Consider the following 23,933-nt stretch of genomic DNA (forward strand, 5'->3'; position numbering starts at 1 on the left):
TGATGAAGCCTGCCTGAGACCCAGAGGACAGCACAGCCAAGAGATGGAGAGAGAGAGAGAACTCATGACACCATTTGAGTCCTCAAGGAAGCTCTAAAGAGTTAGCAAAAGCTCAGACTTTGTCCTCAAGCCTTCCTCAAGCACCGCTATCCAGAGCTCTCTGCCAAGTAACAGACAGCAGCAAAGATCAAATCAAGGATGTGGCCTCTCACCCAAGCCTGTTTCTTCAGATAAGACTCAGGACAATTGCATTTAAATTGAGACATCGGGGCTAAGCAGAGCATGGATGTCAGAAAATGAAGTTTTCAGGCTAAAAGCATGCCAAAGCAGATTTTGTCTTTAGTTATTTGTGCATGAACTGGACCGGAAGCAAATATTCTTAAAGCCTACGTGGGTTTCTTAGGGAATTTTACTGCCCAGGAAACTCTAAGTCTGACTTGTCAAAGCCCTGGAGCCAGGAGGCGGCCTGGGCCCCAACCATGCCCCTGCGGGAAGGAACTGTAAAAGCTCTGCAGCCCCTCCCCACCCCTCCCAGGGTCATGGCCTAAATGCCTGCTTCAGATGGACAAGGGAGAATCTTCTGGAGCATGTCAGCCAAGGGAGGCTCTCCTGGAAAGTACAACCAGGGTTGCCAGATGGGCTGACTGAGAGATTCGCCTGCTAACATAGAAAAAAGAGTTTTCAGCTACTGCTCAGCAAGGTTTGAGCATTGCTATGGACCTGAGTAACTTATATGTGTTTTCTTATCTTTTTTCAGAATGGGAAAGGTTATTGCAATTTTCCTATACATAACTACTGTCAGGTATGGGGCAAGGGAGAGCTTGGGGGTGACAGAGTCATCCAGTTTCTCCAGGAGCTCCTCCTTCCTCATCCCGAGTGCTTTTCCTGCAGCTGCTCCTGATCTTTGCACTGAATTGAGGCACTTGGGCCTTGTCTCCCTCAGAGAGAGGGTAGATGTGTCTGCGAGAAGGACCCACAAATATTTGGTGGCCAAAAGCATGGACAGTGGCAGACACTGTTGGATGTCACTCAGTGCCAGTTCCTCCCTTCTTTTAGACTAAAAAGACACCCCATTTTTTGGTCTGGGCATGGGCGGCATATTTCCAGCCTCCCTTGCTGCTAGGTATGGCCAAGTTCCCAGATAAAAATGAGCAGAAGAGAGAGATGAAACTTCTAGGTCACGCTTGTCAAAGAAAAAGGCATCTCTTCCCTTCCCCTTCCTCTCCCCACCCTGCTGTTGGAATTCTGATGTGCTTGTGCCCATCTTCAACCACACAGGAAAGGACAGTCCCAGGAATGGCCAGTTCTGTGTCAAAACTCCTGAACCTATAAACTCAGCTGTTCTGAAGTCCTATTTTTTTTTTTCCTTTGGGGGCTTTTGTAAATTCAGCAACTCTGGGAAAGTATAGAAATTATATCCTATAAAAATTACTGTGATACTGGAAAGGTATAACACTAATAACCTTGGGAAGCTATAACATTAAACAGTAACAGTTAGAATGAAGAGAATGAAGACAGAAATTTAAATTCATAGTGTACTGTATTAGCACTTTTATGACTAGTTTTAATACTGCAAGTAGCTATAGCTTTTCAGGTGGATTACAGCACTGGTGAGAAGAGAACCTTTCTTGATCTTACTCTTGTGTTCTCACTCTTGTTCTCCTTTTCACTGTAAAATTCCTGAGAGAATTAACCAAGGATGCAGAATATGATCAGAAATCTGGGGCCATAAGAAGCTGGAGTAGCAAAACACATTCACAGTGCAGCCAGCCCTTGGCTCCCAGAATTCCCAAAATAAGTGTGCTCCCTTCAGAAATACAATCCTTGGAATAGGAGACTAACAGAGCTAAGGTGCTCATTTCCACTATACAATAGCCTGGTTTCGCTATGGAATTGTATCATCATTTCAGAAAGAATTTATGCTGACAACTCATGCACTTAAATTGAAAATATGCTCATAGACCACCTCATACTTTTTGAGCCACACAGCATCAGTAGGCTCTCTCATACAGAAGGAGGAGAAAACAGAGTGTGTGTCCTTCACATGTGCGAGCAGTATCTTCTCTCTGGTTCTTCAGGGTCTCGGCAAGCCATTCCCCATAGTATAATAATTTCCATAATCAAAGTGACGTTCTGTCCGTGTGTTGTCGCTTCTTAAGGTGTTTAGAGCATGCCAAAAAATCTGATTTATTAGATTCATAGTTTTAATTATTTGTTTATCTAAGAGTTTGATTACAAATTTGTAATGAATGCTTAAATGTCTGGGGAGATTTAATGTGAAGTGTTGCGCTTTGCTGATTATGTGTAAATAGTGATTAAATATTTAGAATTGTTAAATGCTACATATTAGAAGAAGTGTTGTTTATAGACTAATGAGTTAGCACATTCATAAAAGACAGGTAACAGTGAGTTTTTCTCTCTGCATTAATAACCACTCAGACACTAATTGGTGTCAGTTTCCTTATCCATGTGGGGAAGGGGTTGAATTCAATCAAGCTAAGTTTTCATACATCTCTAAAATGCTGGATCATAATGAAAATTCAGAAACTCTTTTCTCTCATGTTCACACCAGATTTTTACCATCCTGCAACAACCAGCCACACAGATAAACGGAAGTCATATCCTCCGTAACAACTTAGACCTTTAGCATGCCTTTCATTCTTTCATAATATCACAGCTGCCTCTGTGTAAATAGACTGTCAGCATTACATCAAGGCACATGTCTGATTGATAGGTCTACCAGGCGCCGTTACATACAATCAAAACTCGCCTGTCTTGAAGATAATTACCAGCTTCAGCACATCTCAGCTGCTGTCAATAAACTTTCTTATTGTGTGTGCCAGCTTCCTATAGCAATGGAAGAAAACCAGAGCTGCCCACTTCTTATGACATTTTCCATCAGTTTTTACAAAGGCTGAGCATTTGAACAGTGCTTCACTGTTTACAGAGCAATTTCCCTTTCTCACAACCATCCTCATTTTACAGATGAAGGATCTAAAACCTGAAAAGAGGCCAAATGACTCCTCAAAACCACGCAGGTACTAAGTAGCAGAGAAGATCTCAAACCCAGGTGTGTCTGACTTCCAACCTAATGGCTTTTCCATAAAAACACCCCCAAACTCTTGGTAACATCTATGCAATGAAAAGGGTCATCATGAAAACTGCTTCCCAGTTTGTTAAATTTTTATGCAGGTCTCCAGTGTCAGAAATGCTGAGTATCAGTAATCTCAAGACCTTCTCTCTGCTATATGAGCTCTGGCGGAGCTTGTCTCTAAGGGCTAGACAGGAAAAAAAAAAATCTGGGTTCAATTAAAACATATCGATAAAGAGAACTAAAAGGAGCTCCAAAATGTTGCTGCCCTTCTGTGAGCTGTCTGTGCGTAATGCCGGCTCCTTCACTCTTTTATGGCACCATGATTGTGTTTTACCCTCCTGACTGTTAACTGCCGACTGTTAACTGTTAACTGCCCAAGGTTGCCCTGCTGATGTCATGCCTGATCACATGACTTGTTCCAGTCAATGAAATGTGAGCAGAAGTGACACGTGCCGCATACCAGTAGAAGCTTTGAAGAGCTATTGCCAATTTCCACTCTCTCTCTGGAAACTGTCATTAGGGTTAGGGAAACTGTCATGAGATCCGCATATTTTAGATAGAGGCTGCTTGCCTTAGTTTGGGCCCCTAATGAAAAAGACGTGGAGGCCGGGCATGGTGGCTCATGCCTGTAATTCCAGCACTTTGGGAGGCCAAGGCGGGTGGATCACCTGAGGTCAGGAGTTCAAGACCAGCCTGGCCAACATGGCGAAACCTCGTCTGTACTAAAAGTACAAACACAAAGGGAACTGCGTGGCTGGTTTCTACCTGAACATTGTCAAGTGATTTCATTCTTTGAAACATGGGTGTGAAGTGTGTCCAGCAGTCTGAGAACAAGAAGAAGAAGAAAATCTAATCCCTCAGGGTTGCCGTGTGCCAGCCCCGCTGTCAGCACTTCCCATGTGGAGCTCCTTTACTTCTCCTAACAACTCCATGACATGGATTCCACTGTGATTGTTCCCATATTGTTGATAGGGAAACTGAGGCATGCAGGTGTTACAGAGACCCCCCAAGTGGCAAGCTTTCTGGGTGGTTACAGAGTGGCAGAGCTGGGGTATCCCATGCTGTCACCACACTGCTATATGGAAAGGAACATTAATCGAGCCACCTACGTGCTTGAGTCTCTTAATTCCGTGACTGAACTCTCAAAAAACCCTGGGTGAGCATTATCATCTCCTATTTCACAAATGAAAAAACTAGGATTCAAAAAACCTAAGTGACTTACCAAACATTACAGAGCTAGTAAGCCAAGACTTGAACACTGAGATGGAATTCTGCCTTTTCAGGTGGCTAAGCAACAGAAGGATGTTCCTTTCCCAAGGAGGTAAGAAGCAGTGGCCATGTTCAGCACAATTGTCCTATCACAGGTTCATGGCAGGGACCGAGCAGTGAGGATGGGCACTGCCCTGTGTCCTAGCAGATGGCTGCCTTCTGGCTCCCTAGCCTTGGCCAGCAGCCCTTCTATCTTCATGCCATGACCTATTTTTGCTCACCCAGTTGGTGTATGGCCTATTTCTTTCCTTAAGAATTACTTCATAACTTTCACAGAGTAGTAGCACATGCTGAGCACAGCGTTCATGAACTTGGACACACACACACAAAATGTCCCTTTAAATTCACAGAGCAATATTTGAGATCCAGGTAGAAAGACCAAAAGGAAAATTAAGAACAGACTCTTAGACCTGCCTTTCCTTTGCATTCAGGTTGGTTTCCTTTTTACAACTGCCCAAGTGATGAGTTCATAGGGCCTGGATGGCTGTACCGAATTGCTCTCCAGCTGGCCTCTCTGCATCCAGAAATTTCTACAACCTACTGGGGTAAAATCTTTCTCAACCATGCTTTTCATCATCACATCTTAAATACCTTGAGTTGGTTCCCTATTGCCAAAAAAAAAATCCATTGTCCATGCAGGGTTCTTCTGCCGAAATGAAGAGAGTGAGTTAAATGTTGGTAGGGGATGTAAAGATAGTAATTAGACAATGTAATTAGATGCTGTTGAAAGAGCTGAGCTATGAAATGTGTTGTGATAAAGGGGCTGCCTGTGTAAGTAAACGGGTATAATGAGGTGTAAAACTCCCTTTCTCTCTTTCTTTCTGCTTCATAGGCCTTTCTGCTTCTCAAGTCCAGACCTGCTATTTTTGAGGTTTCCTTCCAATTTTTTTTGCTGCATCCCTGGGGCCTTGGCTCTTGGGCCTGCTGCCTCTTCCCACTCTACACCTTTGGATTCCTTGTCTTTGGCTCCACCTTATTGCTCCTTTCTCCAAAGACAAATCCACAAGGCATAGGATTTTACAGAATATGGGGTTACAGAAACAGCATAGGGAAGTGTAAAAGCCTACAAGCTTCTTACAGATGTAGCCCCTTGTCTGTAGCTCCTGACTCCCACTTGAACGTCTGTTTGGAAGCACCCTGGGGTAGCAGGACTCAGCTCAGAAGATGAGGCTCCTCCACCATGCCTTCTCCTAACCTGACACCCACCCAGATAATCTTTTCAACATGCAAGCTAGAGCGTCTCACCCCCTGCTCAGAGCCTTTCTGTGGCCTCTCGTTATGCTTCACGGGACCTCCTTGCTCCTTAGCCAAGTCTCCGGGTCCTCCGTGATCAGATCTCTGCTCTTCTGCAGCCTCATCTCTGCCACTCTTCGCCTTTTGTGCTCCAACCCAATCTGGTTTTCTTCTCATGTTTTGAACACCCCAAGTCTGTCTGCTTCAGGAGCTTTGTACTGTCTAATCATTCACCATAGCATACGCCCATCTATAGGGCTGGCTCTTATATTATGGGTCTCAGCTAAAATGTCATCACCTCAAAGAGACTTTCTTGGACCACCCCAGCCATTCTCTATCCTATTTCCCTCTTTTATTTTCTTTGAAGCACTTACCCACTTTCCGGAACTATCTGGCTTGCTCATGTGTTTGTCTCTAGATTGTCTACTTCCCCGGCTAGACTGTCCTCTCCACATGAGAGCAAAGCTGTGTCTGTTGCATTCACTGTTGTCTTCCCAGAAGCAAACAGCATGCTGGAGACCCTCAAATACATGTGAAACGAAGGGACACCTTGTGTTACTTCACCTGGTTTCCAAGTGGCAAGCTTGCCATGTGGTTGCAAAGTGGCAAAGCTGGGGTATCACATGATGTCACCATGATGCTACATGAAATGTAACATTGAGTACCTATATGTACCTATATGACCAGTTCTCTAATTCTGTAATTGAACTCTCAAAAAGCCCTAGGTAAATATTATCATCTCCAACTTTCACAGATGAGGAAACTGGAATGTTTTTAAAAATGCCTTGACCAAACCTCACAGAGCTGTAAGCCAGGATTTGAATGGGTGAGCTGCACTCAGCCTTCATCTCAAATCAGTTTGCCTCTTACTCCAGGAATCCACAGTTGATCCTGACCACATCACATATGGGTGGCCTGCATTGCAGTCATTCATTCACTAAGCATCTTTTAGGAGGTCACATGCCAGGCACCGTGTTAGGTAATGATTTCTCCAAGTCACAGGAGCCGTGGTTCTGCCTTTAGAAAGTTTCTCATCTGGTAGGAGGGCAGGCAAGTAAATCAGGGAGGGTGGTCCCTGTCAGGACACTCTGGTTGAGAAATACCCAAAGTGCCAAGTGACAGGGAAGAGAGGCATCTCCATTGGACCAGAGAGCCCTGGATTCCTCTTAAGCTAAGTCTCTGGAGATAGGTGTCAGCTACAAGGAGAAAAGCAGTATATTTTGAGATATGGGATGCAGGGCCTTTTAGTCCCATAAATTAGAGAACCATGGTGTGAATACCACATGCACTGGGCTGACCTAAGTGGGCTCTGGGGGAAGGTATACTGGGCAGAGCGTTTGGAGAACTGGTTTCTGTCTAATCCTTCTCTAACAAACTCTGTGACCTTGAATGTATCACCTCCCCTCTGAGTCTCAGATTCTCTTTCTGGCTGGCATTTAATGAAACCTAAACTTAATATTCCAGACCTTCTACTTGTTCCATAAGTGCTCAGTCCTACACTCACTGTCCTCTGACACCAATATACTGATTACTCATTTTATGCCCAGCAGAGCACCACGTGTTTTGAAACAGTGGGAAAGGAAATCTTTGTTCTGGATGCAGTTATAATTTGGAAAGGGAGGAAATAAATTGTAATAAAATTAGGGGAAAAAAACAGTTTAGCACAATATCTTACAAGATTTGCTAATTATTTCACATGTGTTGGTCTTGTCATTCCAATTAGATGTCAAGCTTTAGATCAGAAACTCTGTGTTATTTCTTTTTAATACAGTCTCTACCATTTTCTAGCTGTAAGGAAATGTTCTAATTACTTTGCCTTCCTAAGCTTTCATTTTATAATCTGTCAAATGAAGACAGTACCTAATTTGTAGGGTTGCTGTGAGGAGTAAATGAGCTGTTGCATGGGAAGCAGTTAGCATGGGGCCTGGTACATAGTAAGCCCTCAGTAATAATTACATCTTCCATGCTGCTAGACACAGAGGGATTGAAATGCATAACAACAGAGAGGAAACACGAAGAGTGATAAATGAAGATTTAGTGTACACACCTTCTAGAGGAGCCCTGATTGAGTTTTTTAAGTAAGTGAACTAACTGTATTATTGTTAAGGGATTAGCAGCATGTAGGTAGAAGGCTGTGGTAATGGCTCAAATAGATGGTGGGGTCAGGACTGGGATGGAGGCTAAGAAGGAGACACAGTAGAGAAAGAGTCAATAGGATCTTGAGGATGCTCTCAGTCAAGGGTTTTGGTATCTTCTCTGAATAGGCAAGCCATTAGCGTTTTTTCATTGCCCATGGCTACCTGTTGCAGGGACTTAATTACAAGTGAGTGCATCTGAGAGGCCTGGTGCTCCCTGTTTCACCTAGCCCCCCTTCTCATAGACAGGTACAGCATGCCGAAAATACTAGGGTCACAATTACTCTCACCCTAGTTTGTTCATAAAGCAAAGGTTTTATACCAGGAGAGGTAAGCCAATAAGAACAAAGGCCAGGCCGGGTGTGGTGGCTCAAGCCTGTAATCCCAGCACTTTGGGAGGCTGAGACGGGCGGATCACGAAGTCAGGAGATCGAGACTATCCTGGCTAACATGGTGAAACCCCGTCTCTATTAAAAAAATACAAAAAACTAGCTGGGCGAGGTGGTAGTCCCAGCTACTCAGGAGGCTGAGGCAGGAGAATGGCGTGAACCCGGGAGGCGGAGCTTGCAGTGAGCTGAGATCCAGCCACTGCACTCTAGCCTGGGCGACAGAGCGAGACTCCGTCTCAAAAAAAAAAGAAAGAAAGAACAAAGGCCAGCACCTCCATGAAGCACCTGATCTAAAGCAGGGGTATCACTCAAAGAAAAGTGCACCATTGTCCCTACTTCCAACTATGGAACCATGGTTCAGAGATTTCTGTCAGAGTAGGAGTTAACCCATCAAACAGCTCTGAAGCTCTGCCCTAGGGACTAACTTTATCTGAAACCAAGCATGGGGAAGTTCAAGTCTACCAGCACTCTAAAAAATATTGACGGTTTTGATGGAAAGCAATTAAGAGAAGGCTGGTATTCCATGGGAGGTGTAGGCTAAATCATAGTCCAGATAGTTTGTCAGAGAGAATCAGGGGAAGAGACAGCTAAGAAGAGCATGTCTGGGGTCAGTACAAACCTCAAACACTAACCTTGCAAACTACCTCTGCAAAGGAACCCAAATTTGATTGGATCAATTGGATAATTGTTGAGTGATTTATGCCCCTAGGGCATTGTCAAAAACCGGTAGAGTAATCAGCTGGAAATTAGTGAAGCCTAAAAACTGGGGTGATAAGAGAAAGAGATAGAGACCTGGAGAAAAAAAAGCACTGTCATCCCAAAATGACAGTGCACATGCCCAAGTCTGAGTTGTCTGAAGAGCAACATCAAAGGAGTCACACTGTGGGGAAAATACACTTAACTAAAATGGTTCAGTAAGTCACAAAACAAATAACAAGTGTGAGGTGGGAGGGAATATCTAGAATTGTCATAATATATTATCTGAAACATCCAGTTATCAACAAAAAATTATGAGACTTGCAAAGAAATAGGAAAGTGTGACACATACACAGGGGAAAAAAGAAACAAGCTGCAGAAATTATCTGTGCAGTGGGGAGACAGATATTGGATTTAGTACATGAAGATGTCAAAGTAGCCACTATAAATATGTTCAAAGAACCAAAGGAAACTATAAGTAAAAGAAGGTATAATAACAATGTCACATCAAATAGAGACTATCAATAAAGAGATACAAATTAGTAAAACCAATTGAAAACTTTGGAGTTGAAAAATAAATAAAAACTTTTTATTTAAAACTAAAAATTTTAGAGAGGCTCAACAATAGATTTGAATTGGCAGAAGAAAAAAACAAACAAACTTGTAGATTGGTAAAGAGTATACAACAACAAAGAGGAAAAATAATGAAAAATGAACCGAGCCTCAATGTGGAACACCATGAAGCATGCTCACATATGAGTAATGGAAGTATCAGAAGGAAAAGAGAGAGAAAAAGGAGTAGAAAAAATGTTCAAAAATAAGAATAGCTGAAAACTTTCCAAATTTGATTTAAAAAAAATTAAACATTCAAGAAAATCAACAAACTTCATGTAGAATAAATGTAAAGGGATCCACACACACATATAGCATATAAAAATTCTGAAAGCCAATGATAAGGAGAAAATCTTAAAAGCAGTAAGAGAAAGATGACTCATCACATATAAGAGAACCTCAATATGATTAACAGCTGATTTTTCATCAGCAACAATAGAGCCGAAAGGAAGTGGGATGACAGATGTAAAGTGCTGAAAGTAAAAGAAAACTGTCAACTAAGAATCTTGTATTCAGTAAAGCTTTCAAAATGAAGGAAAAATCGACTTTTCTCTATTAGAAAAGAAACAAATTTATTGCTAGTAGATGTATCTCATAAGGAGTACTAAAGGAAGTTCTTTAGGTTGAAAACAAATGACCCCAGAAAGTTATTTGAATCCGCACACACGTACATTAAAAGCACCAGTAAAAGTAATTATGCAATTATAAAAGATAGTACACATGAATATTCTTTCTCAATTCTTCTTTCAATTGATTTAAAAAAATTGTATAAAACAATATGTAGATAATTGTATTGTTTCACTCTAACATATTGGAATATGACTTATTTACCAATAACAGCACAGAAGTGGGTGAGAGCAGAGTTGTATCAGAGTAGGACAATGACACCAAGCCAGATGGTTATCAAAATGCACAAGAACAAATGAAGAGAACCAGAAATTGCAAATAAGAAGGACAGAGTACCAGAGAGGAGAGAGATGTACAGAGAATTATGGAGGTGGCTTCCCTTGAGTAGGCAGCTAAGTAATGATTAATGCATACATATAAGAAACTACTAGAAGATAAAGAACCACCTGTAGCGATTGAAGGTAACAGCACCCAACACTCACACGTGACTGGAAATTGTGCCTTTTCCCATCTGCCAGACTGGAAAATTGTGTGTTCACAGGGCATTGAGTAGAGCACCCAGAAGGATTTTGCTTCATTAGTAGGAAACAATTAGCTCTAGCCTAAATACTGCTCTGGTTCCACTTATCAAATCTTCTTTTTTTTTTTTTTTTTTTTTGAGACAAAGTTTTGCTCTTGTCAGCCCAGCTGGAGTGCCATCTCGGCCCACTGCAACCTCTGCCTCCGGGGTTCAAGCAATTCTCCTGCCTCACCTTCCTGAGTAGCTCGGATTACAGGTGCCTGCCACCATGCCAAGCTAATTTTTGTATTTTAAGTAGAGATGGGGTTTCCCATGCTGGCCAGGCTGGTCTCAAACTCCCAACCTCAGGCGATCTGCCCACCTTGGCTTCCCAAAGTGCTGGGATTACAGGTGTGAGCCACCATGGCTGGCAAGCTATCAAATCTTAAATGCAAGACCTGAAAGGATCAAATTATTTCCAAGTATTAATAATTTAACTGAGTTCTAGAACAACACTCAAAAATATTTATCAGAATACGAAAATATCCAGGCCCCAACAAGATAATGTTTAAAGTATATGTCAGCCAATAAAAAATTACAATGCATGCAAAGAATCCAAAAGATCTGGTCCAGAGTAAGGAGATAAATGAATCAATCAAAACCAATCTGGAAACTGACACAGATGTGAAAATTAGCTGACAAAGACATTACAGATACTGTTTGACTTGTGATGAGATTATATCCTGATAAACCCTTGTAAATTGAAATTATTATAAGTCGAAAATGCATTTAATACATCTAACCTACCAAACATCATAGCTTAGCCTAGCCTATCTTAAACGTGCTCAGCAAACTTACATTAGCCTACAGTTGAACAAAATCATCTAACACAAAGCCAATTTTAAAATCAAGTGTTGACTTTGGCTTCTAAATACCATTCTCCACTAAAAGGAATCAAGGTTCTTTGGAGAAATGACTGATTCTAGGATTTGGACTAAAAAGTACAAGCTGAATCTAAAAGATATTTTTGTGCCAGAAAGCAAGGAAGCTCTCAAAGACTATGGCATCATATCAAAAGGACCCAGGAGCTAACTTGTCGGTACTTCAAATAGCCAATTGGAGACAATTTGACCATCAAAATAAGTAACATTCATAAGGGATTATAATCCTTGTGGTAGGCAGAATAATGGCCTACAAAGATGTCTATGCCAGAATCAATGGAATCTATGAACGTGGAATCTTGCGTGGGAAAAGGGAATTGGCAGATTTGATTAGAGACCCAAAAATAGAACGATTATCTTGGATTATGTGATGACTAATATTGAGTGTCAACTTGATTGTATTGAAGGATGCAAAGTATTTTTCCTGGGTGAATCTGTAAAGGTGTTGCCAAAGGAGATTAACATTTAAGTTGGTGGACTGGGAGAGGCCGACCTACCCTCAATATGGATGGGCACGATCTAATCAGATGCCAGCACGGCTAGAATAAAGCAGGCAGAAGAGCCTGGAAGGACTAGACTGGCTGGGTCTTCCAGCCTTCCTGTTTCTCCCTTGCTGGATGCTTCCTGCCCTCGAACATTAGACTCCAAGTTCTTCAGCTTTTGGACTCTTGGACTCACACCAGTGGTTTGCCCAGGCCTCTCAGGCCTTCTGCCATAGACTGAAGGCTGCACTGTTGGCTTCCCTACTTCCAATGTTTTGAGACTCGAACTGGCTTCGTTGCTTGCTCCTCAGCTTGCAGACGGCTTATTGTGGGACTTCAACTTGTCATTGTGTGAGTCAATACTCCTAATAAACTCCCTTTTATATATACATCTATCCTTTTAGTCCTATTCCTCTAGAGAACACTGACTAATACAGATTTTCTAGACAGGCCCAGTGTAATCACATGAGTCCTTAAAAATAGAAATCCTTCCTGACTACAGAGAACCAGAGAGATGGAAGCACGAGAAGGACTCAACCTGTGTTGCTGGCTTCCAAATGGAGGAAGGGATCCAGGAGACAAGGAATGTGAGTGGCCTCTAGAAGACAGAAAAGGCAATAAAATGGATTCACCCCTAGAGCCCCTAGGAAGCAATGGCACCCTGTCAACAACTTGATTTTTAGCCCAGTGAGTCCTGTGTCAGACTCCTGACATAAAGAACTGTTAGATAATGCACTTAATGTTCTTTTAAGCCACTAAATTTGTGATGATTTGTCTCAGCAGCAATAGAAAACTAATGCAATCCCCTGAATAAAATAGGAAGGTATAAGTCCATAAAGATAGAAATAAATGAATAAATTGAAAGTTTGCTGAGGAATAGGATATCTATTTCAAAATAACTCTGCACAAAACACTTATTACAAAGGGTTAATGAGCAATGTGGAAGTTATTCCTAGTTCTCTGCTAGGAGGAGCCTAGTGGATACCACTCTAATAAAGTGATCTAACTGAATATCAACAGCAGTGAGACAGATGTAAATTGTGCCTCAGCCAATAGTACCAATGAGAAGAATGCAACACTTCTGTGGTATTTCCACCCAAGATACATAACTTAAGAAAACATCAAAAACTTTGTAAGAAACTCAGATTGAGGGACATTCTATGTAATAACTGATCAGTTATCATCAAAGTTGCCAAGGTCATTTAAGTTAAGGGAAGACAAAGGAACTGTTCCAACCTAAAAAACGCACCAAAGAGCCTTGACAATTAAATGCAATGTGTGGTTTTGAATTAGATTCTTTTGTTGGAATCACTGGCAAAACTTGAATGGGTTCTGAGGATTCGACTGTAGTTAGTATCAATGTTAATTTTCTAATTTTAATGGTTATTTTTTGGTTATGTAGAAAAATTTTTGAAAAGTCATACCAACAAAGATAAAAAACTATGGTAGCTTGTCTCCAAGATGGCTGGCCAGCATAAATTTCTTCTTCCTGTATCCAAGCCAGGGTTGCAGTTTATTCCTTTGCTCCCTTGAATGTAGCCTGATTTGTGACGCTTTGGTCAACAGAATACTACTAAAGTCATGCTGTGTGACTTCTGAAGCTAGCTCCTAAGAAGTCCTTGCAGCTTCTGCCTGCAACTCTCAGAACACTTGCTTTGAAGGACACCAGATGCTGTGTTAAAAGTCTGAGCACTCTGAAACCACCATGCTGTGAGGAAGCCCAAGCTAACCACATGAGCAAAAAAGAAGATGCCCTCTGACTGCCGCCATTTGAGACACTCCAATTAAGAACTGCCTCATTGAGCCCATGAGGGCCTGTGAATGATAATAATCAATTGTTGTTTTTAACCACTATATTTTTGGATTTGTTATTAATTTATAGATAACAAGAAGAAGTTATATTAGCATGGTAATAAAATTATGGATATGTGTAAGTTTGGTGTTTCGTTTCTTTTTTTTTTTTTTTACATTAAGCCTATATTACTGTTAAGTTAGGAAATCACTTGTTTTCCTCCAGCACTTCAGTGAAAGAGTGGCACTACTTAGAATGTACTTCTTAAGATATGGCTGTACATAGAATAAATTATTCACCATGATTTCCTTAGCATCCAACAGAATACCAGAGTATAGTAGATGCTTAATAAATATTTGTTGAATAATTGACGTATGGGAGAGTGCTAGATAAACTCTTTGAGGATGACAGGCTATTGATTCATTTATCTACTTCGATTTATGTGAGTCTGGCATCATATTTTTTTTGCAACTAGTTCTGTCTTTAAAGAAACCAAGAAGAAAGGCTGTGTGTTGAAGTTATGATTTATTGCTTTTCTCCCCATACGTTTATTTCTTCACATGATCATCTCCTTTGCTTTCTTCTGTGACTAACTCGCTCTAGCTGTGTGAACATTTTGCCACTATTCTGCTCCCTTTATACATGTCTAGGCAAAGACTGCACAAAAAATAAAATGATAAACCAAGCACTGTTGCAAATGAAACTTAGATGACATGCCAACAGCTCACATCAGTCAATATGTAAAAAGAATAATACCCATGGACAAGTAGGGCTAATTTCAAGGATACAAGAATAACACTGGGGAATTAGTTAATATAAATAAATCATGTTTCATAGATCAAAAAAACATGATCATCTTGGCTTTCAAAATGTTCTTAGGAAACAAGATCTTGAATACTTTATTAACATGATAAAGAAGATTTACATTAAATGAGCATTTATTGAGACATAGCATATACAATATAATGTTGAATTTTAGGGATTAAAATATTAAATAAGGCAAATCATTGTTCTCAAGAACTTAAAATATAAACTATTAATCACAGAGCTTTACCAGTCTCTTTTTCTGCAGTGGATCTATAATGTCACAACTGGAAATTAATGCAAAGGAAGTGTTTCAAATTAAGACATTTGCATCATGATCATTGTAGTACTATGTTCAGTAGCAAAATGTCTTAACCTTAATGTCTGACAACAAGGGGATAGTTCTGTAAATTACTTCATATTAACGCAATGGAATATTATACGCTCATTAAGTTTCATTCAGTATGCATGATATACAACAACCTAATACACAGATTAATTCAAAGGCAACGTAGGAATATTGAACACTGTATATTAAGTAAAATTAGTTGTAAAAAGGATAATACGGGCCGGGAACAGTGGCTCATACCCGTAATCCCAATACTTTGGGAGGCCAAGATGGGCAGATCACGTGAGGTTAGGAGTTTGAGACCATCCAGGCCAGCATGGAGAAACCCCATCTCTACCAAAAATAGAAAAATTAGCTGGGCGTGGTAGCGGGCACCTGTAATCCCAGCCACTCAGGAGGCTGAGGCAGGAGAATCAGTTGAACCTGGCAGGTGGAGGTTGCAGTGAGCCAAGATGGTGCCACTGTACTCCAGCCTGGGCAGTAGAGCAAGCAAGACTCCATCTCAAAAATAAATAAATAAGTAAAAATTAAAAAATAAAATATTAATCACAGAAACTTAGCCTCTTTTTCTGCAGTGGATCTGTAATGTCACAACAGGAAATTAATGCAAAGGAAATGTTTCAAATTAAGACATTTGCATCATGATCATTGGAGGGCTATTTTCAGTAGCAAAATATCTCGACCTTAATACCTGACAAGGGGATAGTTATGTAAATTATTGCATATTAACTCAATGGAATATTATACACTCATTAAGTTTCATTCTATATGCATGATATATAACCTAAGACATAAATTAAATTAGTTCAAAGGCAATGTAGGAATATTGGACACTGTATATTAAGTAAAATTAGTTCTTAAAAGTATAATACAATACAGAGTTTCTGAGTGTCAGCACTACTGACATTTTGGATCACATAATTCTTTGTTGTCGGGGGCTATGTTGTGCATTGCAGGATGTTTAGCAGCATCCCTGGTCTCCATCCATTAGATGCCATATCACATGCCACCTCCCTCCCTTCACTCCCTTAGCTGTGATGACCAAAAATGTCTCCACACATTGCCAAATGTTCCCTGGGAGGAAATTTGCCTTTGGTTGACAGCCACTGGTATAACACAGTATTCTACATAGTTTGACTACAACTATATTAAAAACTGGTATGCAGGCCGGGCGCAGTGGCTCATGCCTGTAATCCCAACACTTTGAGAGTCTGAGGTGGGCAGATCACTTGAGGTAAGGAGTTCGCGACCAGCCTGGCCAACATGGTGAAACCTTGTCTCTAGTCTCTACTAAAAATACAAAAATTAGCCAGGTGTGGTAGTGCATGCCTATAATCCCAGCTACTCAGGAGGCTGAGGCAGGAGAATTGCTTGAACCCAGGAGTCAGAGGTTGCAGTGAGCTGAGATTGTGCCACTGCTTTCCAGCCTGGGTGACAGAGTGAGACTTCATCTCAAAATAAATAAATAAAATAAAATTGCTCTTTTTAAAAAAACTTGTATGTGGCCGGGCATGGTGACTCACGCCTTTAATTCTAGCACTTTGGGAGGCCGAGGCAGGTGGATCACTTGAGGTCAGGAGTTTGAGACAAGCCCGACCAACATGGTGAAACCCCGTCTCTACTAAAAAAAAAATACAAAAATTAGCCAGGCATGAAGGTGGGTGCCTGTAATTCCAGCTACAAGGAAGGCTGAGGCAGGATAATTGCTTGAACTCGGGAGGCGGAGGTTGCAGTGAGCCAAGATCGTGCCATTGCACTCCAGCCTGGGCAACAAGAGCAAAACTCCATTTCAAAACAAAAATAAAAACAAAACAAAACAAAAAAACTTGTATGCAAATAAATAAAAATTAGAGGAAACAAGAAAATAATACTTGCTGCGATAACTGATGAAATTTTGGATACAATCTTTTTCTTGGATTTTCTAATTGTTTTAGCAGTAAAAAGAGCACAATTTTAAAATTTGCCCTCTAAATAGTCCTGAATAAGAACAGCTCTCAGCCCAGGGATATCAGCAATGCTCTCTGGCAATGCCAACTCCCTCTGGTGGGCTGATGCATAGTCTTAATTTCCTTTATGTCTCTCAATTTTTAGCACTCCACAAAGAGGCCTTGGCTAGCTGCACGTCTCCCTACATGTGTATATCAAGATCACCGACTCTGCTTATAGCAGTTCCCAGACGAAATGCTTCATGATTTTAGATGCACCTTTAATACCAGTGAAGGTTTACCTACAGGCCCACAGTCTGGGCCTTTCCAGAGACACCCACAGCAAGATGTCACCTGCTTTTTGATGTCATCAGAGTCAAACACAAACACCCACCACTCTGTTTCCATGTCTTATTCGCAAATGGCTTTGGCTTTGAGCGGGCCCCCAATGTTGAATTAACCCTACTCAGGTATCATCTTTCTCCGTGGGTGAACCCATAATGACCTTTCCTTCTGATTCTTCTTTTACTCTAAGGGCATGATTTTGGCAAACTGTCTATATGTACACTGGAAACAACTTCAATTTGCTTTTGTGTTGATTTCACTTCTCCACTTTCAATGCAGAAAGCCAATCAGCAATGTCCTAGGTTACTAAGAGAGGACAATTCTTTCTTAGCCCATTGAGTTATGAGCATTTTTTTTGGAAATGCAGCAAAAATGTATTCTGACAGATGCCTTTGGGTTCCTTGGGTTCTTTACTAAGACAGTTACAGAGAGAGGGCTCAATAAGGTGGGGCCTGTGATGGGACATTGCTTTTACTACACTGGTGATAGAACAAAAGTCAAACGGGGCACAACACACACTGATACAACCAATCACCCAGTCACACTGCAGCCTTAGGAAACCCGTGAGCTTGTGGCAGCAGGCAAACTTGCTTCAGAGTTCCAAGAATCCAAATGTTCCTGGAGTGTCCATTGTCTTGTGACATAGACTGAGATCACAGGATTGAAGATATGACCAGAATCATGCTGTTGAAAGAGACTAGCTGAGTAGTGATGAAAAATAAACTTGGTCAATCCATGCTTAGTTTCTCTCTGTCATATCTGTTCAACTTATTTTGTAGGCTATTTGTGAGAGTCAAATGAAATAATAATAGCAATAACAATAGAAAATATATAGCACTTCTTACATCAGGCAGACACCGCTTTAAGCACTTTATATGGAACTTAAAGCAGTGGTTAAAAACATTAAAAATGATAAAGCATTCTGCAATTATAAATGCTATTGTTAGAAATATCATTAGAGTTCAAGACCAGCCTCGAACTTTTGTTCTATCACCAGTGCAGTAAAAGCAATGTCTCATCACGGGCAACATAGGAAGACCTCATTTCTACTAATTTATTTTTTAATTAGCCAGGTGTGGTGGTATGCACCTGTAGTCTCAGCTACTTTGGATGCTGTGGTGGAGGATCACTTGAGCCCAGGAGACTGAGGCTGCAGTGAGTCATGATCGTGCCACTGTGCTCCAGTCTGGGCAACAGGGCAAGACCCTGTTTCAAAAAATGAAAAAGAAACATAGGCCAGGTGCAGAGGCTCATGCTTGCAATCCCAGCACTTTGGGAGGCCAAGGCAGGCAGATCACTTGAGGTCAGGAGTTCAAGACCAGCCTGGCCAACATGGTGAAACCCCATCTCTACTAAAAACACAAAAAAATTAGCTGGGTGTGGTGCCACACACCTGTAATCCCAGCTACTTGGGAGGCTGAGGCAGGGGAATCACTTGAACCAGGGAGGCAGAGGTTGTGGTGAGCTGAGATGACACCACTGCACTCCAGCCTGGGCAACAGAGCAAGACTCAGTCTCAGAAAAAAGAAAAAGAAAAGATTTGGGTGGGTGTGGTGGCTCAGCCCTGTAATCCTAGCACTTTGGGAGGCCAAGACAGGAGGATTGCTTGAGGCCAGGAGTTCAAGACAAGCCTGGTCAATGTAGTGAGACCCCATCTGTAATAAAAAAAATAATAATAATAAAGAAAGAAAGAAAAAAATATGATTACTAATCATTTCATCCAGCCCTTCTATGGCAGCAACTGTGCCCAGGAGCAGGTGTTTGCCACAACAGATATTGCAGTCACCACTGGCATATTAGTGTTGACCAGAAAACAAATGGTCTAGCTAGCCAGGTGGGGTAGTCTATGCCCCACTCTAGGAAGCCTCATGACCTCATCCACATGATAAAATTTGCCTTTCCCAGCAGGGGCCCCCAGACAGATGATGACACCCAATCTGCTTGCTGCCCAGCTGTCGGAGCTAAGTTGCCCAGGTTGTCTTCTCTGACAGTTCTCATCAGCCTCGTTCTCTGTGCTTCAGGAGCTGAGTCATTTTTCTTTCCTTTACTCTTGGCTGTATCTTCCAACTACTGGCTATATTTTTGGAGCTTTGGGGTTCAAACTGGTCAGACACAGTGGCACAGAGCAAAGGGAGAACCGGCTCCTTGTGACTGCACTACTCCCAACCACATCTGTTCATTGACCTTTGTCACTCAAGACTGAAAAGCCAGTTGCTTTCAAAAAAAAGAGATAAAGATTTATGTCTCCTGCCAAAGGAAAGAGATGGCTCTGAGCCATGACAGGGTTCTCCCTGCTGTAGCAGATGAGCAGGGAGCTGTGCAGGTCCCTTTTGCTTCTGCCCTGTGATGAAGGCAACCATTCATCTAAGAAGTCACCCGACAGTGCTGGTTTCCAGTTATTGTCTCAGCATAATTATTCATGAAGCCTCTTTTAGTCTCCAAAGGGTCCCGTTTTCCATTGATAAGTCACATGGTCACTCTACTTATGACCTATCATGGAGTGCTGCATTCAGGTGCAGTGGAAGACACACTGCCGTGGGGCTGGAGGACCAGAACCCGGGATCCGCCTCCATCACTGGTTCCACCAGCTTGGGCAACCCACTTCCGCCTCTCAGGAGCCTCGGTTTTCCTGCCTGTAGAAGTGACATATTTTCCTTCACAAACTTGTGATGAGAATAAGTAGCATATTATTGGCATGCAAGCAGTTGGTCAGCTTTTCACCACTAAACAGATGAAAGTCCTTTTTATCATGACAATATACGTCAGAAGCCCGTTATTTTATCCCATTATCCAATCCTATTACCCTCAAGACAGTAGCTAGGTAAATAATATCATTAATGTCTTGCAGCGAAATCTTACTTTTCAATAGGTCTCTCCTTTATGCAGGTGAAGAGAATCCATTTTAGATTAGTCCCTGTCCCAGGTTACAAATGACTTGTACATGTGAATTTGACATTATACAACTGTTCCATTGTAAACTGCCACACCCTTTGTGCATTTCCCCTTCCTCCTTCCTTTTCCCACCCTAATAAATAGTCACCATGTAATTTATCCCAAAGGAATGTTGTTGAACTTTCTGGACACTAACAAACAAAGAACTTCATGGTCACAACCCTTTGTGAAGATGTGCATTCTTAATCACTTGGCCTGATGTTTCCTAGGATGTGTGCATGTGTGTGTGTTTGTGTGTGTGTGTGTGTGTGTAAGAAAAGTCCCAACACTGATGGTCAAAACTCAGTGATCTGAATGCACAGGATTTCCTGCTAGAATTATTTTCTAATGCAGAATCTTGTCTTCACCTTTTCACCCCTATGTACTTCCTACAGAGATGATGGACAAGAAGGAGGTACAGCTTCCTTCAGTGACATGACATGCTATTCTCGGCAGGCCCCCGAAGACCCAGGAACCTGTGAGGTTCTACTACTGAAAAGGGGTCACCAGTCACAGAAAACCTTCCCAGGTTTGCCTGCCAGGAAGAGGCAAGCACCCAGGGCATCAACTCTATTTTATCAGTGCACTTTCTGAGCGATTAGTGGCCCAGTGCCATTATAGATGCCATTTGTCACACCATAAACTTTGTAAAGGAATTCAAAGGGAGCATATGTGGCATGCAGAGCGATGAGCAATAAGTCAGAGATGCTCCTGTTCTTAGATCTTTCAGGATGAGATTTTTTTCGGCCAGTTTCTAGGATTTCCTCTGAAGTAAAGAAAACCCAGTGAATGGCTTCAAAAGCAAAAGCTTTCAAGATATGCTCTCAAATGAAATGATTTCCTCTTCTCTTTTTTTAAGATGTTGCAGGGAAAGGAAGAGAAAAGAAAACTCATTTGTTCATTCAATAGATTTATTGAACTGCTAGGTACTGTTTTAGATGCTGAGAATACAGCAGAAATTAAATAGACAAAGAACTGGCTCGTGGAGTTAAGACTAGGGTCCAAGAGAATGATAATAAGCAAAGAAATGAACAAATATAAAACAAAATGTCAGATACCCATAGGTGACTGGGGTGTCATTTTCAGACGGGGTGACCAGAAAAGGCAGGAGAGGGACCATAGTTCCCCCTCCCAGTGTCAACCTTTTTTAAATCTGAAGTTCTTCACCTTCAGTCAAGGGATTTCCCCGACCCCGACCCACTCACTTCGTCTTTCTGGAACTCCCTTCGGAAGAACTCTTTGAGCCCCAGACAGGCCCTTGATGTGTTAAAGAACTTTAGACAGTCCTTTCTCAAGGCAATAGCTTAGCGAAGAATGTCATCCATGTCTTGCAGCAAAATCTTATTTTTCTATGTTAAAAGCTAAATGGTATCCCACTCTGTCTCTGCAGTCCTTCAGTAATAAGTCCTGCATGATATACCCACAAGCAGATGTATGGCTCAGGTGAACTGAGATGAAAGGTAAAACGCACAGACACATGCATAATTTTTAAAATATCATGCCCTTGCAATTACTAAGTTCCCACTGAGTGGCAGACACAATGCTAGCCACTTGCAGTACAGAGATAAATAAAATATGGTGCCTTTCCTCAAAGAGAAGTCTAATGGGGTCATCTATAATGTGAAGAGTTGGGAACAGATTAATGTTTCTCAAAGGTACGCTATTTGCATTTGGGCAGGATTTTTTTTTTTTTTTTTTTTTTTTTTTTAAAGATGAGTTCTCACCTTGCCACCCAGGCTGGAGTGCAGTGGTGTAATCATGGCTCCCTATAGCCTTGACCTCCTAGGCTCAAGCCATCTCCTACTTCAGTCTCCCGAGCAGCTGGAGCTACAGGAGTGAGCCACTATGCCTCGCTAATTTTTGTATTTTTTGTAGAGACAAGGTCTCACTTTGTTGCCCATGCTGGTCTTGAACTCCTGGCCTCAAGCAATCCTCCTACCTCTCAGCCTCCCAAAGTGTGGGTATTATAGGCATGAGCCACCATGTTCAGCCTGGGCAGGACAACTTTTTAGTGTGCAGAATCTGCCACCCTGTCCTTTGTAGGGTGTTGGCATTCCTGTTTGTTACTGTCTTATTTTGCTAGGGCTGCCATAACAAAATACTACAGACTGGGGGACTTAAATAACAGAAATTTATTTCTAACAATTCCAAAAGCTGGAAATCTAAGGTCAAGGTGTGGGCAGATCTGTTTCTCCTTTGGCCTCTCTCCTTGGCTTGCAGATGGCCATCTTCTGTGTCCTCATGTGGTCTTTCCTCTGTGCACGCATCTTTTCCTCTTCTTATAAGGACACCAGTCATGTTGGATTAGGATCCACTCATATGACCTCATTCAACCTTAATTACCCCTTTAAAGGCCCTATCTCCAAATATAGTCACATTGGGGGTTAGGGCGTCAACATATGAACTTTAGGACACTTGCCCGTTAACTCCTGATAGCACCAACCAGGGATAACAAAAACAGTCCCACACATTCTCAAGTGTTTTCTTGTACTTTAAGTGGAATTCCTATTCTGAAGTACAATGTGCAGAATTTCCACATCTTTAAATAGTTACAAATACCTATGTACTTGCCAATTTGGCTATCATTTTCTGACAACAGGCGAAACATTTATCTGAGAAAAGTGACTTTTTAATGGACTCTGGGAAATCCAAGGTATTACTTACATCATTAGATAAAGCTGACAATATCTCTCTGTTCAGAGGTTGCTAGCCCTGAAACAATGTACTATTAACACAGGCAGAAAGATTTAAAGTGGATATTTATGTATTGCCTCCCTGGATCTAATACATTTTTTGACAAGTGAGTATTATAAAAGTCAATAACATTCTGTTCTGAAACCTAGTATAAAAAGAATTTAATAAGGAATGTAAAGGGAGGAGGAGTCTCAGGAGAATTAAAAGATGGGTTCCAGATAGAGGAAGAAGACAAAAGATTACCCTCCAGCAGAGTTGCAGCTGTGATATTAAACGCATTAACCTGGACAGGTGCCGTGGCCTGCACCTGGGAGGATCGCTTGAGCTCAAGTTTGAGGCTGCAGTAAGCTCGAACTGGGTGACAGAGCAAGACCCTGTCTCTAATAAATATACAAATGCATGAAGGAACAAACACATTAACCAGTAAGTCATTTGCATGTGATTTCCCTATTAATACTCACCCCATGTACTGAGTAGGGACAGTTTTAAGCACAATGCTGTAAACATTCCATGTATACTATTGTTTGATTTAATATTGTGAAAGGGCAATTCAAATATAAAGATACTTCTGCAGTTCTCCACTCTTCTTCAACACACTCCCCGACCCATCCCACCACACACACTTCTTAATCCAACCTGGAGCAGACAGAGGCATGTGCAAGAAACCATGGTAGGTGACCTAGGAAAGTGATAGTGGGGGTGCTGAGTAGCGGGCTTTTTTGGAAGTTATTTAGGAGGTGATATCTACGGAATTTGGTGTGCGGTTGATTATGGGATAAGGGAAAAAGCATAGTCAAAGGCGGTGCCCAGGTTATAGTCTCATGCAGCTCATTGCCTGGGGATGCCATTCACTGCAGTAGAAAATACAGGAGAGGGAATAGGTTCATGAATTCAAAAGAGATCTATTGGGCTCTTCCCCAGGCAGGAGAAGGTTTTGCTGAGGACCTTCATTCCCACTACCTCCTAGTGGTACTGTGATCATCCTCAAGCTCTTTCTGTCCATCTCCTCAAAAGTAAAAAATTGGAATATGAATCCCTTCCACACACAGGATGATTGTTAGGTGAGAACAGATGTGACGGTGTTTGGTTCGTGGGAGGCACTTGCCGTATACTCCT

The 23,933-nt window shown here is 41.6% G+C and overlaps 1 protein-coding gene across 2 annotated transcripts in view; it reads left to right on the plus strand.

Annotated features, from left to right (window-relative positions):
• Nucleotides 1-2,919: 2,919 nt before the first annotated feature.
• ZNF572 (zinc finger protein 572) overlaps nucleotides 2,920-23,933 on the plus strand; it is a 76,127-nt gene continuing 55,113 nt past the window's right edge. For both annotated transcript variants that reach the window (XR_651049.4, XM_009213564.4), the window contains exons 1-2: nucleotides 2,920-4,415; nucleotides 4,795-4,908. Coding sequence is in view for 1 of the 2 variants with exons in the window: in XM_009213564.4 (XP_009211828.2) it covers nucleotides 4,358-4,415; nucleotides 4,795-4,908 (172 nt within the window). In the remaining variant the exon portion in view is untranslated. The remainder of the gene's footprint in view (nucleotides 4,416-4,794; nucleotides 4,909-23,933) is intronic.

This window comes from Papio anubis, chromosome 8 (assembly GCF_008728515.1).
Source record: "Papio anubis isolate 15944 chromosome 8, Panubis1.0, whole genome shotgun sequence".
NCBI classification, from domain to species: Eukaryota; Metazoa; Chordata; class Mammalia; order Primates; family Cercopithecidae; genus Papio; species Papio anubis.